This window comes from Vulpes lagopus, chromosome 7 (genome assembly GCF_018345385.1).
Source record: "Vulpes lagopus strain Blue_001 chromosome 7, ASM1834538v1, whole genome shotgun sequence".
NCBI classification, from domain to species: Eukaryota; Metazoa; Chordata; class Mammalia; order Carnivora; family Canidae; genus Vulpes; species Vulpes lagopus.
Genome location: NC_054830.1, coordinates 75,793,887 through 75,806,754, shown reverse-complemented (window position 1 = coordinate 75,806,754; position 12,868 = coordinate 75,793,887). Strand labels below are relative to the sequence as shown.

The window sequence follows — 12,868 nt, the reverse complement described above, 5'->3', positions numbered from 1 at the left end:
CAGCACATAGTAGGGACATGAGATAAATTTGTTGAGGGAGTCAATAATCATTCTTTTAAGTGCCTGTCCTCCCAAGAAGCCCAAGAAGCCTACAATCATCTTGAGGATTAATTGTGAATCAAGTTGAATTAAATTAAATTAAATTGACTTGAGAGGCAGGTTAGCACTAAATTCCATTGGAAATTTTTTTAAAAGTCGAACACCTCAAGAAAAAAATATCTTATAAAATGAACTCTTTATTATTTTAATGAAAAATAACCTTCAAAGGAAATAAAATGTGCAGGGGTGTTATAAATTAAAAAGTTACATAGGCTCAATCATATAAATTAACTAATATGTTATGTAATAAAACTTGAGATATTCCTATAATTTTAAATCCCCAAAGAACAAAATCCTTAAAAACAAAGCAGAACAAAATTATGTGAAACCAATATAGAGCCAATAAATTTATTTTATAAATGTGTTCCCTCTGTGTTTTATCATCTTGTCTCATTACCGACTTTGAGCTGTAACACTGCTCATCTTTTCAGAATTCTGCTATTATGTTGTCTGTGCAAAGACAGTCATACCTGTGCTCTTGGTATTTCTCAATATTTATATATCCTGACCAAAATAATAACTGTTGTCATCTTAAATTTCAGCATACCTTATATATTCTTTCATGTAGTGCATTTTGATGCTCTCTAAATATATGCTATTTCTTTTTCCTAAACTAGTAACATAGTACTACAGATGAATTATTTTTTTCCTGAATCTTTGCTCACCAACTGCTCACTGAATTCATTCACTTTAGCATTTTCTGTTTTCCCTTCTCTGTTTCCATGGAGAAGTATGTCAGTGATGTGTTCGACTCCATGGAAACAGATGAGCATCTCTTTCTACATACACAACTAATTAAATCGAACACTTTCTATGCTGCCCATTGTTCTGGAGGAGGACTGAAGAGGCTTTCCCTGAATGAGACATCATTTTAGTAGCAATTTTTAGTGTTTAACCTAATACAACAGATTAATGTTTTAACATAATATTACGTCCTCAATTCAGATGATTTAGGGCTCAGTCCTGGGTCATAAAAGCATAAACTTACATAGTAAAATTTTTATATACCATGGTTATCATTTGTAGATATGTAGCTTTTTCTCTTAACTCTAATAATTTGGATGAGTGCCAGCTATATTTGATAATAGAATTTAGTATATTCATTTTAATACTATACAATGTGGTATCATAGGAAGAATGTGAGTTTTAGAGTCAGATAAACCCAAGTTTTAAGTTCTGGCTTTGTCACGTATTAGGAGTATTACTTTGGGTAAGCCACTTAATCTTTTTGAGGCTCAATTCCTTGTCTGAAAACTATAGACTATAATACTTTGCTTATGTGAGAGTTCAATGGGATGACTGTAAAACATCAAGCGTTGACTATAGTTAATAATCCTGTATCGTTTATTTGAAAGTTTCTAAGAGAGTAGATCTAAAAGTTCTCATCACAAGAAACAAAATCGTAACTGTGTGGTAACAAATGTTACCTAGGCTTACTGTGGTGATCATTTCACAATGTATACAAATTATCAAATTATTATGTTGTATGCCTGCAACTAATATAATGATGTGTGCCAAGTATATCTGAAAAAAAATCTAGCATTACACCTGACACATAGTAGACAATAAATAGGACCTTATTACTGCTACTGTCAGGTTGGACTTATAGTGAAATCAACGAGTCTTACATAGTTTCAGAAGTGTCTCGAAATGGAAAATCACTAAATGCAATGAAGAATAATACTGTTTTCTTTGTGAAGACTAAACAGAATGATTTGTAGATATGCATGGTGTGCAATGATTGATTCTATCATCACTGTTAATAGTGTTTGGGTTGTTTGCAGTGGTAAAGTGACAAGGCTGCTCCATTCTGATTCTTCCACAACTTTTGATCCCCTATCGATGTTCTAAACAAGTGTAAATCTTTGAGTTATTTTCTCTCTTTGTTTGTGACATCTGCCAACACAGCAGTTCGGTAAGGCAAGGAGTCTCATAAGAGGTAGAGCAGTGACATTATTTCAGGTTATGTCTGTCTTTACCTCAACAATGACCTTAAATGTCAGGGTCACTAAATGTTTTATACATGCTTGCTTATATACATGTAGGTTTTTTTTTTTTTAAAGATTTTTATTGATGTATTTATTTGAAAGAGAGAGAAAGCCTGAGCTAGGGGAAGAGCAGAGGAGGAGAGAGACTCTGCTGAGCGTGGAGCCCAACACAGGGCTTGATCTCACAACCTGAGCTGAACTCAAAAGTCAAACACTTAACCAACTTAGCCACCAGGTACCCCTATACATAATGTGTTTATAGACCTACATGTGTATACATCCATACTGATAATAGTAATAAAATTAGCCAATATTTCATAAAGTTATGTTATGTGCTAGGTACTGTGTAAGGGCTTTGCAACTCATTAACTCATTAAAAAAGCAAAACACTACAAAGAGTTTTGGGTTCTCTTATTATCTTCATTTCATAAGTGAAGAAACTAAGGTATAGAAAGATTAAGTAACTTGTCTAATAAGTAGCAGAACTTGGATTGAAGCCTGGAAGTCTGATTCCCAAGTTCATGCCTTTAACTACTGAACTATGGATTCTCCATGTATAGAGATTTTTCCATGCACATGCACATTCATATGTTTCTCTGAATACAGAGAGAAAAAGAAACACAAGAGAAGAACTGATTAGGTCTAAACCTTGACTGATGAACTTAATGATTATCTAGGCTGGATTTTTCTTAACCTTTTTTTTTTTTTTTTTTTGTTATACAGGTCTTTTTGGCAATCCAATAACACTTATGGACCACTTCTCAAAAATGTATTTTTAAGAGCTTAAATATAATAAGAGAAATCCAAAGAAAAGCAGCTATACTGAAATATGGATGTCAAACTATTTAAAATTATGACATAGCAATATACCTACAATCATTTTATTAACACAGTAAATAGCAAGGTCTAATGGACAATCTAACAGCTATGATAATTTCAAAATAGTGATGAATATAGGGGCAGCTAGGTGACTCAGTCAATTAAGTGGCCAGCTCTTGATTTCAGCTCATGTCATGATCTCAGAGTCCTGGGATCAAGCCCGGAGTTGGGCTCCATGTTCAGTCTGGGAGTCTGCTTGTGGATTCTCTCTCCTCTCCTTCTGCCCCTCCCCCCACTCATGCTCTGTCTTGCGCATGCTCTCTCTCTCCGCCTCCCTAAACTAAATAAATAAATCCTTTAAAAAAAATAGCAATGAGTATGAATGCTATTTTAAGATGCCACAACAACTATGAGATAAAATGTAAAAATATTTTGTAAAGTCTCAAGTGACCTTAAAATGTAATATGTCCCTTGTTATTTTATAGTTCTCATTTTATATGTTAGGATACTGAGATTCAGAAGTTAAGAAATTCAGTTGCAAAGCTAATAACCACACAGCTGAGACTCCAACCAATTTATGTGATTTGGAATCCTATGTTCTTCCCGTTGTTCCCAAGTTGCCTTTAGAACAATAAACAAATCATTTTTAAATGACCACAAAAGCCTTCCCAAGACTGTGACAATACAAAAGGTATGATGTAAGAAGTGAATGAAAGCAGATGAAATGCATCTCTGATGCCACACACAGGTAACATCTGAGAACAAGCAAATAAGAGGTTAGTAAAGAATGCTAGATTTGCTTGTGTTGGACAGTGTGGTGCAGTAGCTGTTGTGTAGACTGGCACAAGTATCCCTGGAAGTGGCAGTTGTGCCTTCTGACCGCTGAGTTGGAGCTCTGCTTTCTGCACATACCAGTCCATTAACCGTGCAGACTCTTCTGCTTCAGCTGGCCTTAACACAACTGCATGTGTGGAGCAGTGGCTTTCTAGTCATCATGCCAGCCCGGCTTTCTGAGCTGTGTTCAGGCTGAGTGCATGCCGCATGCCAGCCACTGTGAAGCAAGCACCAATTGGTCATGGATTAGAGGCTATCTCCACAGTTGCCAGAATAATTAAAACAACCCAGCACACTAGCCAGCTGCTTTCTATATTAGCTGCTCCTGACAGGAATTCAAATTCAAGGCACTGCCATCCAGTGAGTATTAGATTACACCCCAAGCCCCACATTTGTACAACATGTTGCAGCCACCAGACACTTCCAAACAGGAAACCATTTCACCCAAGCATCAAAATAAGCCATTGTGCAAACTGGACAGGTACTGGCTGGCTGCATGTTATAATTGAAGGAACTAAGGTAGGAGGTAGGGTAGATGGATAAAGGCATAAAGGCACAAGCCTCTCTCAGTTACTCTCTTGTTAGCCAAGAAGCTCAGAACCTGGTAAGACTCTCATTATTCAAAAACTAGCCATACAGCAACTCAAAACAGGACCCTACTCAGAAACTAGCCATAAAGCCACTATCCCCATAAAGAAACTCAAAACAGGACTCAAATGAGGCACAGTGCCACTTTTCTAATCATAAATAGGGGATATGTGCTTTCAGGTTCGTCAGATACACCAATTCTATCGTGTAGGCAAGCATAACACATTGGAGGTGGGGACATAGCCCAATGAAATCTTTTCTACTACTGGTCACATGAAAACAAGTATTTTGGGAATTGAAGAGAAGGCTTGAGGTTTCCCTGTACATTACAGAAGACTTGGGAAAAGTATAACAATTGGCTAAAGTTCTATATCCTAGGAGGTAGAGTTACTATTCACCCCATGGTGCTGACTTCACTTTGGCCCTAAGAAACCTAATGAGTTAGGATTATCCCAGGCCTCCATTTCGCAACATTTGCACTTGGGACCACAGTTCCTAAATCTTCTCCCTCACTGAAGTTTCCAATGAGAAATTAAACGTGAATTACCACCATCATGCTGATCCTAGGTACTACTGTCTTTGCTTAACACTGGCAGACAAGGGATCCCTGGGTGGCTCAGCGGTTTAGTGCCTGCCTTCTGCCCAGGGTGTGATCCTGGAGTCCCAGGATCGAGTCCCACATCGGGCTCCCTGCCTGGAGCCTCCTTCTCCTTCTGCCTCTCTCTCTCTCTCTGTCTGTCATGAATGAATAAATTTAAAAAATTCTTAAAACAAAAACACTGGCAGACAAAATGGCGGTAGAGAGTGCACTTTCATCTTCAAAGACGAGAGACTGGCCTTATTACTGCATATTCTCTACAAGTATCTTTTTGACTCCAGAAGGGTTCAAATGATAAAAGGAACATGCTCTACCTCTAATATGTTTTAATTTGGTGAGTTTGGGTTTAAATGATTCCTTATCTATAAATGCAGTGATCAAATCTCTGGAGCCTTCTAGGTTAGGCATTAGAGGCCCTTGTTGGAGGCGACAATAGCCAGCACCACTCAAGACTTGTGCACAGGGGCTGCTATTATCAGTTACACTGAATCATATGCAGAGCTTGCCTCCATCTTCAAAACTGAGACTCTGAAAAAGAACACCTGCCTCCTCCAGGAGTTATACACAATTGTAAGGCTCTTTTCAAATTTCCAGAGCAATGACCTTTCTTGATTTATTACCAGAATACGTGGGAATAAGGATCAGCAAAGTAAGTTATCTAAGAAACTGTAAAGTACTTCTGGGTCCTAATACATCTGAGATTTAAATATATATTGAAATATTTAGAATTAACACAGCTTAATTTCAGGCACAAAACAACTCAGAAGTGCAACACCTTCTTTTCCTTCCCCTAGCATTTATATTTCCCTCTAAAAATATTTCATTTGATCGGTTTTCCTCCTGCATTAGCAGAGTTTATGCCAAAGCACCTTAAAAGTAACTGGCTTCCCTCATTTTCAACTCGTATATTACCCTCAACTTGTATAAGAATACCTGATCAGGGATGCCTGGGTGGCTCAGTGGTTGAGTGTCTGCCTTTGGTTCGGGGTGTGACTCTGGGGTTCTGGGACCAAGTCCCACACTGGGCTCCCTTCATGGAGCCTGCTTCTCCCTCTGCCTATGTCTCTGCCTCTCTCTCTCTCTCTCTCTCTCTCTCTCTCTGCCTTTCATGAATAAATGAATACAATCCTAAAAAAAAAAAAAAAAAGAATACCTGATCATTGTGATGAAAATAGCAAATTTTTTGTCACATAAAGTGCATGGCAGGAGATATCTTTTGTTGTTTTCAAGTAAACTTTATTGAGGTATAATACAATAAATACAATAAACTTAACCATTAGTAGTGTACAGTTATTTAATTTTAACAAATATGTAGTCACGTAACCACCACAATCAAGATATAGGCAAGTTCCACCATATCCCCAAATTTCCCAGGGCCCTTTTTTAAATTTTATTTATTTATTCATGAGAGAGAGAGAGACAGAGACAGAGAGAGAGAGAGGCAGACACATAGGCAGAGGGAGAAGCAGGCTCCCTGCGGGGAGCCTGATGCAGGACTTGATCCCAGGACCCTGGGATCCCTACCTGAGCCAAAGGCAGACGCTCAACCACTGAGCCACCCAGGTGCCCCTCCCTGCATCCCTTTATAACCAATCCCTCCTGCATCTCAGCTCCCCACCCCCACCCCCCACCTCCGCCCCAGTGAACCACTGGGTCTGTTTTCTCTTCCTATAGTTTTACCTTTTCCAGAATGTGCTGTAAATGAATACTGTATGTATCCTTTGAAACAGAGTTCTTTCACTTAACATAAATGCACTTGAGATTTTTCCTTGTTAGGTAGATCAGTAGTTCATTCCTTTTTATTACTGAGCAGTATTCTACTGTGTGGATGACTACAGTTCTTTTGTCATTCTCTGCAAGGACAATTGAGATTATTTCCAGTTTTTGGTAATAATGAACGAGGCTTCCTCAAACATCCAAATACAAGTTTTTATGGAATATAAGCTTTCATGCTTTTGTTTCTTCTGTGTAAACACCTAAGGAAAGAGATTATTGGGCCATGTAGTATTTTCATATTTAACTAATAAGAAATTGACAGTTTTTTGTAGTGGCTGTGCCATTTTGCGTAACTACCAGTAATGTCTGAGAGTACTAGTTGTTCTATATCCTCCCAGCATTTGGTATTGTCAGGTTTGCTTTCAATTTTGGTTTTGTTTTAGACATTCTAATAAATATGTAATGGCATCATATGGTTTGAATGTGCTTTTCCCTGTGTATTAACAATGTTGGGCATCTTTTTACATGCTTCTTTGGTGAAATGTTAATTCAAAATTTTTGCCCATCTTTTAATTTTATTATCTTTTTTATTATTCAGTTGTAAGAATTCTTTTTTGAGGGTGTTGAGTCTTCTAATTTCTTTCTGTATTTTAGATACTAACTCTTTATCAGGTATGTCCTTTGCAAATATTTTTTCCCATTCCATCAGTTGCCTTCCATCAGTTGCCATTCCACTGTTTGCCATTCCATCAGTTTTATTGACTTATCCTAGGTAAAAGAATATCAGATATGTATGTGTTTAACAAATATTTTCTCCCAATTTGTGGCTTGTATTTTTATTTTCTTAACAGTGTCGTTCAAACAGAATTTTTAATGTGGGTGCAATCCAGTTTATTGATTTTTAAAATGGATTGTTTTTTGGTATCCTGTCTAAGAAATCTTGTCTAACTGAAGGTCACGGAGATTGTCACTTTTGTTTGCTTCTAAAAGTTTTATATAGTTATAGACATGTTAAATTTAAGATAATGATTAATTTTGAGATAATTTTTGTATATGGTGAAAAGTATAGGTCAAGAGTTTCTGGTTGTTCATTTTGTGTTTTTGTCTATAAATGTCCAGTTCTTTTAGCACCATTTGTTTAAGACTACCCATTGGTTTGCTTTGGCACTATTGTCAAAAATCAATTGATCATATACATTTATAGGTCTCTTTCAGTACTCTCAATTCTATCCTATTCATCTATTTCTCTCTCTCTCTCTCTCTCTTTCTTTCTTTCTTTTGGATATTTAATTTAAATTTGAATTTATGGGCATAAAATTATTTATATTCCCATGTTTTTTACTTCATTACTTTAGGCTCTATAGTGTTATCCCTGCTTTCATTTGTTATTGGAAATTTTCGTCTGCTCTGTTTTTTTTTTAAGATTTTATTTTTTATTTATTTATGAGAGAGAGAGAGAGAGGCAGAGACATAGGCAGAGGGTAATACAGGCTCCCTACTGGGAACCTGATGCAGGACTTGATCCCAGGACCCCAGGATCACACCCTGAGCCAAAAGCAGACACTCAACCACTGAACCACCCAGGCATCCCTCTCTGCTCTGTTTCTAATGATCACTCTGATCAGAGATTTATCAATTTCATTGATATTTTCTGAGAACCAACTTTTAGCTTCATTGATTTTTCTCTAGTGTTTTTTAATTTTAATTTCATCAATCTCTGCTCGTATCTTTATTATGTACTTCCTCTGCTTGTTTTGGATTAAATTCGGGATTTTTTTAGTGTCCCAAGGTATAATTATAATCATTGATTTGAAGCTCTTGTTCTATTATAGTACAAATACTCAATACTCTATATTTCCTTCCAAGCCCCCTCATGTGTGGAGTAGGAACCTTATAACACTACTATTATTTTCATTCATTTAATTATATTTTTTAATTTCCCTTGAGATTTTTCTCTTTAACTCATGGATTATCTATGTGATATTTAATTCCCACATATTCAGTGATTCCCCATTATCTTTCTGTTATTGATTTCTAGTTTACATTACTGTCAGAGAACATACTTTGTATAACTTCACGTCTTTAAATCTGTTAATGTTTGTTTTATGACCAATGTATAGTCTATTTTGGTGAATGGTCCCATCAGTGTTTTAAAAGATTATATATCTGGCTGTTAAGTGACGTGATCAATAAATTTCAGTTATATCCTGCTGCTTTATAGTGGTGTTCCGTTCTTTTCTATCCTTGGTGACTTTTCATCTTAGCAGTTCAAGCAATTATTGAGAGAGAGGTATTGAAGTTACCAATTATAATTGTAAATTTTTCAAATGTTTCATCCAGTTCTATCAGTTTTTGCCTCATGTACTTTGAAGCTCCATGATTTAGTACATACACATTTAGGATTGTTATGTATTGTTGATGAATTAATCCCTTTATTATTATATAATGTTTCTGTTTGTACCTGGTAATTGTCTTTGCTCTGAAGTCTATTATATATAGATATTAATATCTGATGTTAATCAGCTTTCTTTTCATTAGTGTTTACATATCATATCTGTGCTTATTCTTTTATTTTTAACTTGTTATATTTCAAGTGAGTTTCTTGTAAATAGTATATAGTTGGATCTTCTTTTTTTTAACCCATCTCTTTTTTTATCAGTGTTTTTATCATGTACCTTTAATGTAATTGTTAATGTTAAGATGTAAGATTTCTAGTTTGTTATGTGTTTACTGTTTGTTCCCTCTGTTTTCATTCCTGTTATTTCTCTTTCTTGTCTTCCTCTGAATTTCATGAATGTTTTTAGTATTCTATTTTAAATTATATTTAGGGGGGCTATTTGTAACAGCTTTATTGAGATTCACCATCCATCCTTATCATCCAATTCACCAATTTAAAGTACAATTCAGGGATCCCTGGGTGGCGCAGCGGTTTGGCGCCTGCCTTTGGCCCGGGGCGCGATCCTGGAGACCCGGGATCGAATCCCATGTCGGGCTCCCGGTGCATGGAGCCTGCTTCTCCCTCTGCCTATGTCTCTGCTTCTCTCCCTCTCACTGTGTGCCTATCATAAATAAATAAAATTAAAAAAAAATAAAGTACAATTCAGTCAGTTTTGTATATTCACAGAGTTGTAGGAACACCACCACAATTAATTTTAGAACAATAACTCCCCTGGATAAACCCTATCCCCTTTAATTATGTCCCCTTTAATACCTCCCCTGTTCCCCAGCCCTAGGCAAGCACTTGGTATAGAATTCTTGGTTGACAATTCATCCCCACCATTACCCCCAAAGCTTGAAAATGTCGTGTCATTGCCTTCTGGACTCTGTAGTTTCCCATGAGAAATACACTGTTACTTGAGTTGTTTTTCCCCTATAGATAATGTATTGTTTCTTTCTGGCTGCTGTCATGATTTTTTTCTTCTTCTTTAGCTTTCAGGAATTTTATTATGATTGGCATATCATGGATTTTTTGGAGCTTATTCTGTTTGAGTTTTGCTCAGCTTTTTAAATCTTTAGGTCTGTGTATTTCACCATTCCCAGCCATTATTCCCTCAAATGCGTTTTTAGTCCTTCATTCTTTTTCCTCTTTCTGAAGACATGAATAGTAGGTACCTTGGTATTGTCCCACAGAGCCCTGAGATTCTGTGGATTCTTTTCGTTTCTATGTTTTCTATTAACTGTTCAGAATAGATAGTATTTATTAGTCCATCATCAAATTCAGTGATTCTTTCCTCTGTCCTCTGCATTCAGTGAAGTTCCTACTTTAATTACTTTATTTGGTTATTTATTTATTTATTAAATGTTTATTATTCTGAAATTTTCATATGGTTCATCTTTATACTCTATCTTTTTTTGTTGTGATTTTGTATTTTTCCATTTATTCTAAGAGTGTTTGTAATTGCTTTTTGGGGCATTTTTATTATAGTTGCTTTAAAATCCTTGTCAGATAATTCTTATGTCTGTATCATCACTGTATTGGTGCCTGGGATTGCTTTTTTTTATTTAAGTTAAGGTTTTTCTGGTTCTTGGTTTGTCTAATAATTTTGGATTGTGTCTTTGACATTTTGTGAATTATGTTATGAGACTCTGGATTCTATTTATATCTTCTGTTTAATAGACTGACAATCTGTTTAGGTTTGGAATGAACTTTTTGTTTCAGTTTTATGGACAATGGTTCTAATGTCAAGTTAGTTTTCACAGCTCTTGCAGGGCTCTTTGGTCTTCCCTATTTATGTGCTACCCAAGCTGTTTTAGAACCTGGGCAATATTTTACTCATAGTTCAATTCTCAAAACTTCTTTTACTTTAATTCTGGTTAGTTTCACACATGGGCTTTTCAGAATTGTTGACTTCATGCACCAAATTAAAGAATTGCTTTCTCTAACTTCCTTTTCTCCAAATCCTCCCTGCTTCTCTAGTTAGGAAGGGGTAAGATACTACTTCATTGCTATCCTTTGCTTAATTTAGGACATGATGGTTTATAGGGTGCAGTGCCCAGTGGGGAGAAAAAAGGGGGCAGTTTCTTTCATTGTATGTGCTTTGAGTAGAACCAAGAATAAGCTCTTTTGACTGGAGGGAGCAGGCTTTCTGAGGAATTTTGTATCTGCCCTTTGATGTTTCATTTTGTGGGCTACTTTAACACCCAGACTGTATTTAGGAGACAAAGAAAGAAATGGGAAGGAAGGCAGGCAGACAGACAGGGAACTCACCATCATGTATTTCCCTGAGTCCCATAGTCCCTAGACAGTTTGCCTTCTTTTCTCCACCTTTCATGTATTTTGCCTTGGGTTTTTAGTTGTAATTAGCAGGAGAATCAGGGTAGTGTGCATTTACTACATATTATCAAAAATGAGAAACCAGTCATAATTCATTTTTGTATCTCTCATAAAAACATACCACAATGGGGGATCCCTAGGTGGCTCAGCAGTTTAGTGCCTGCCTTTGGCCCAGGGCGTGATCCTGGGATCGAGTCCCACATCGGGCTCCCTGCGTGGAGCCTGCTTCTCCCTCTGCCTGTGTCTCTGCCTCTCTCTCTCTCTCTCTCTCTCTCTCTCATGAATACATAAATAAAATCTTAAAAAAGAATACCACAATGCTTAGTATATAGTCTACACAAAACAAAGGAGGGAGGAAAATAAATAGCTCCTTATCTCACAATATTAATTCAGCAAAACATGTAGTAGTTAAGAATATGGCTTTTAGAATCAATTATCAATTTGAATTTTAGCTTCACCTACTTTCAGTGTAATATAACAGTTTACTTAACTTCTCTAAGTCTCGGTTTCCTATAATATGGGGATGATAATATCTATCTCATAGGGTAAGTAAAAATGACATATATTTCATGCTTTTAGCAGAGCTTGACAATAAAGTTAATAAATATAGCTTCCAGTTATATTAGCAATAACAACAGCAATTATCAAATATCACTATCTGTTTCTTACACTCATAGGAAACTCTGCCCTTAAAGACAAAGAAGATCAATTTGGGAGGACACCACTTATGTATTGTGTATTGGCGGACAGACTGGATTGTGCAGATGCTCTCCTGAAGGCAGGAGCAGATGTTAATAAAACTGACCACAGCCAGAGAACTGCCCTCCATCTTGCAGCTCAAAAGGTGAGAAGTTAAATTACACTGAAGTGTAAACCTTTTGTGAGATATTTATAAGTTGATTAATGGAACTATGCAGTTGACAGCTGATAAAGAAATCACAAGTATGTGACTCTTAGTTTCATATGTTTTCTTTAAAAACAGTATAAACTGCAGAGAATAAAGCATAGATAATCATCAGTGGCTCCATTTATTTGTCCAAGTTTCTTGAGCAGTCGAATTCATTTTATGATCTAAGTTTAAGTCAGGGAAAAGGAATCAAAGTTGTATATACAATATGATGAACTATATTACAAATCAATTTGTGCATAGGGAAAAAGCAAAGGCCAAAAAGAAACACACTGAGATGTTAATAGGGGTCAGATTTTAAAATTGGTAGTATGTATGAATTTTGGTACTTTTTACTGTTTAAAAATTTTCCCCTGACAAATATTACTTTTACAACAAAAACTTGCAGTCTCTCTTAGAACGTGAGCATTAAGAAGCATAAAAGAAATTTATTTTCTAAATGTATTCCAACTTTTTAAAAATCTAAAACTATATTGCCAGTAAAAAGGATTTCGGGTTTTTTTTTTTAATAATTTTTAAAAATTTATTTATTAATGAGAGTTAGA

General features: G+C 36.0%; 1 protein-coding gene across 3 annotated transcripts in view; it reads left to right on the top strand.

Moving 5' to 3' along the window:
• The window catches only part of INVS (inversin), a 153,513-nt gene that overhangs the window by 7,237 nt on the left and 133,408 nt on the right, over positions 1–12,868 (top strand). For 2 of the 3 annotated variants that reach the window (XM_041761124.1, XM_041761125.1), the window contains exon 3: positions 12,094–12,260. In XM_041761124.1, the coding sequence (XP_041617058.1) occupies positions 12,094–12,260 (167 nt within the window). Of the gene's footprint in view, positions 1–12,093; positions 12,261–12,868 lie in introns of those variants that run through there. The other variant, XM_041761126.1, reaches the window with a different exon arrangement.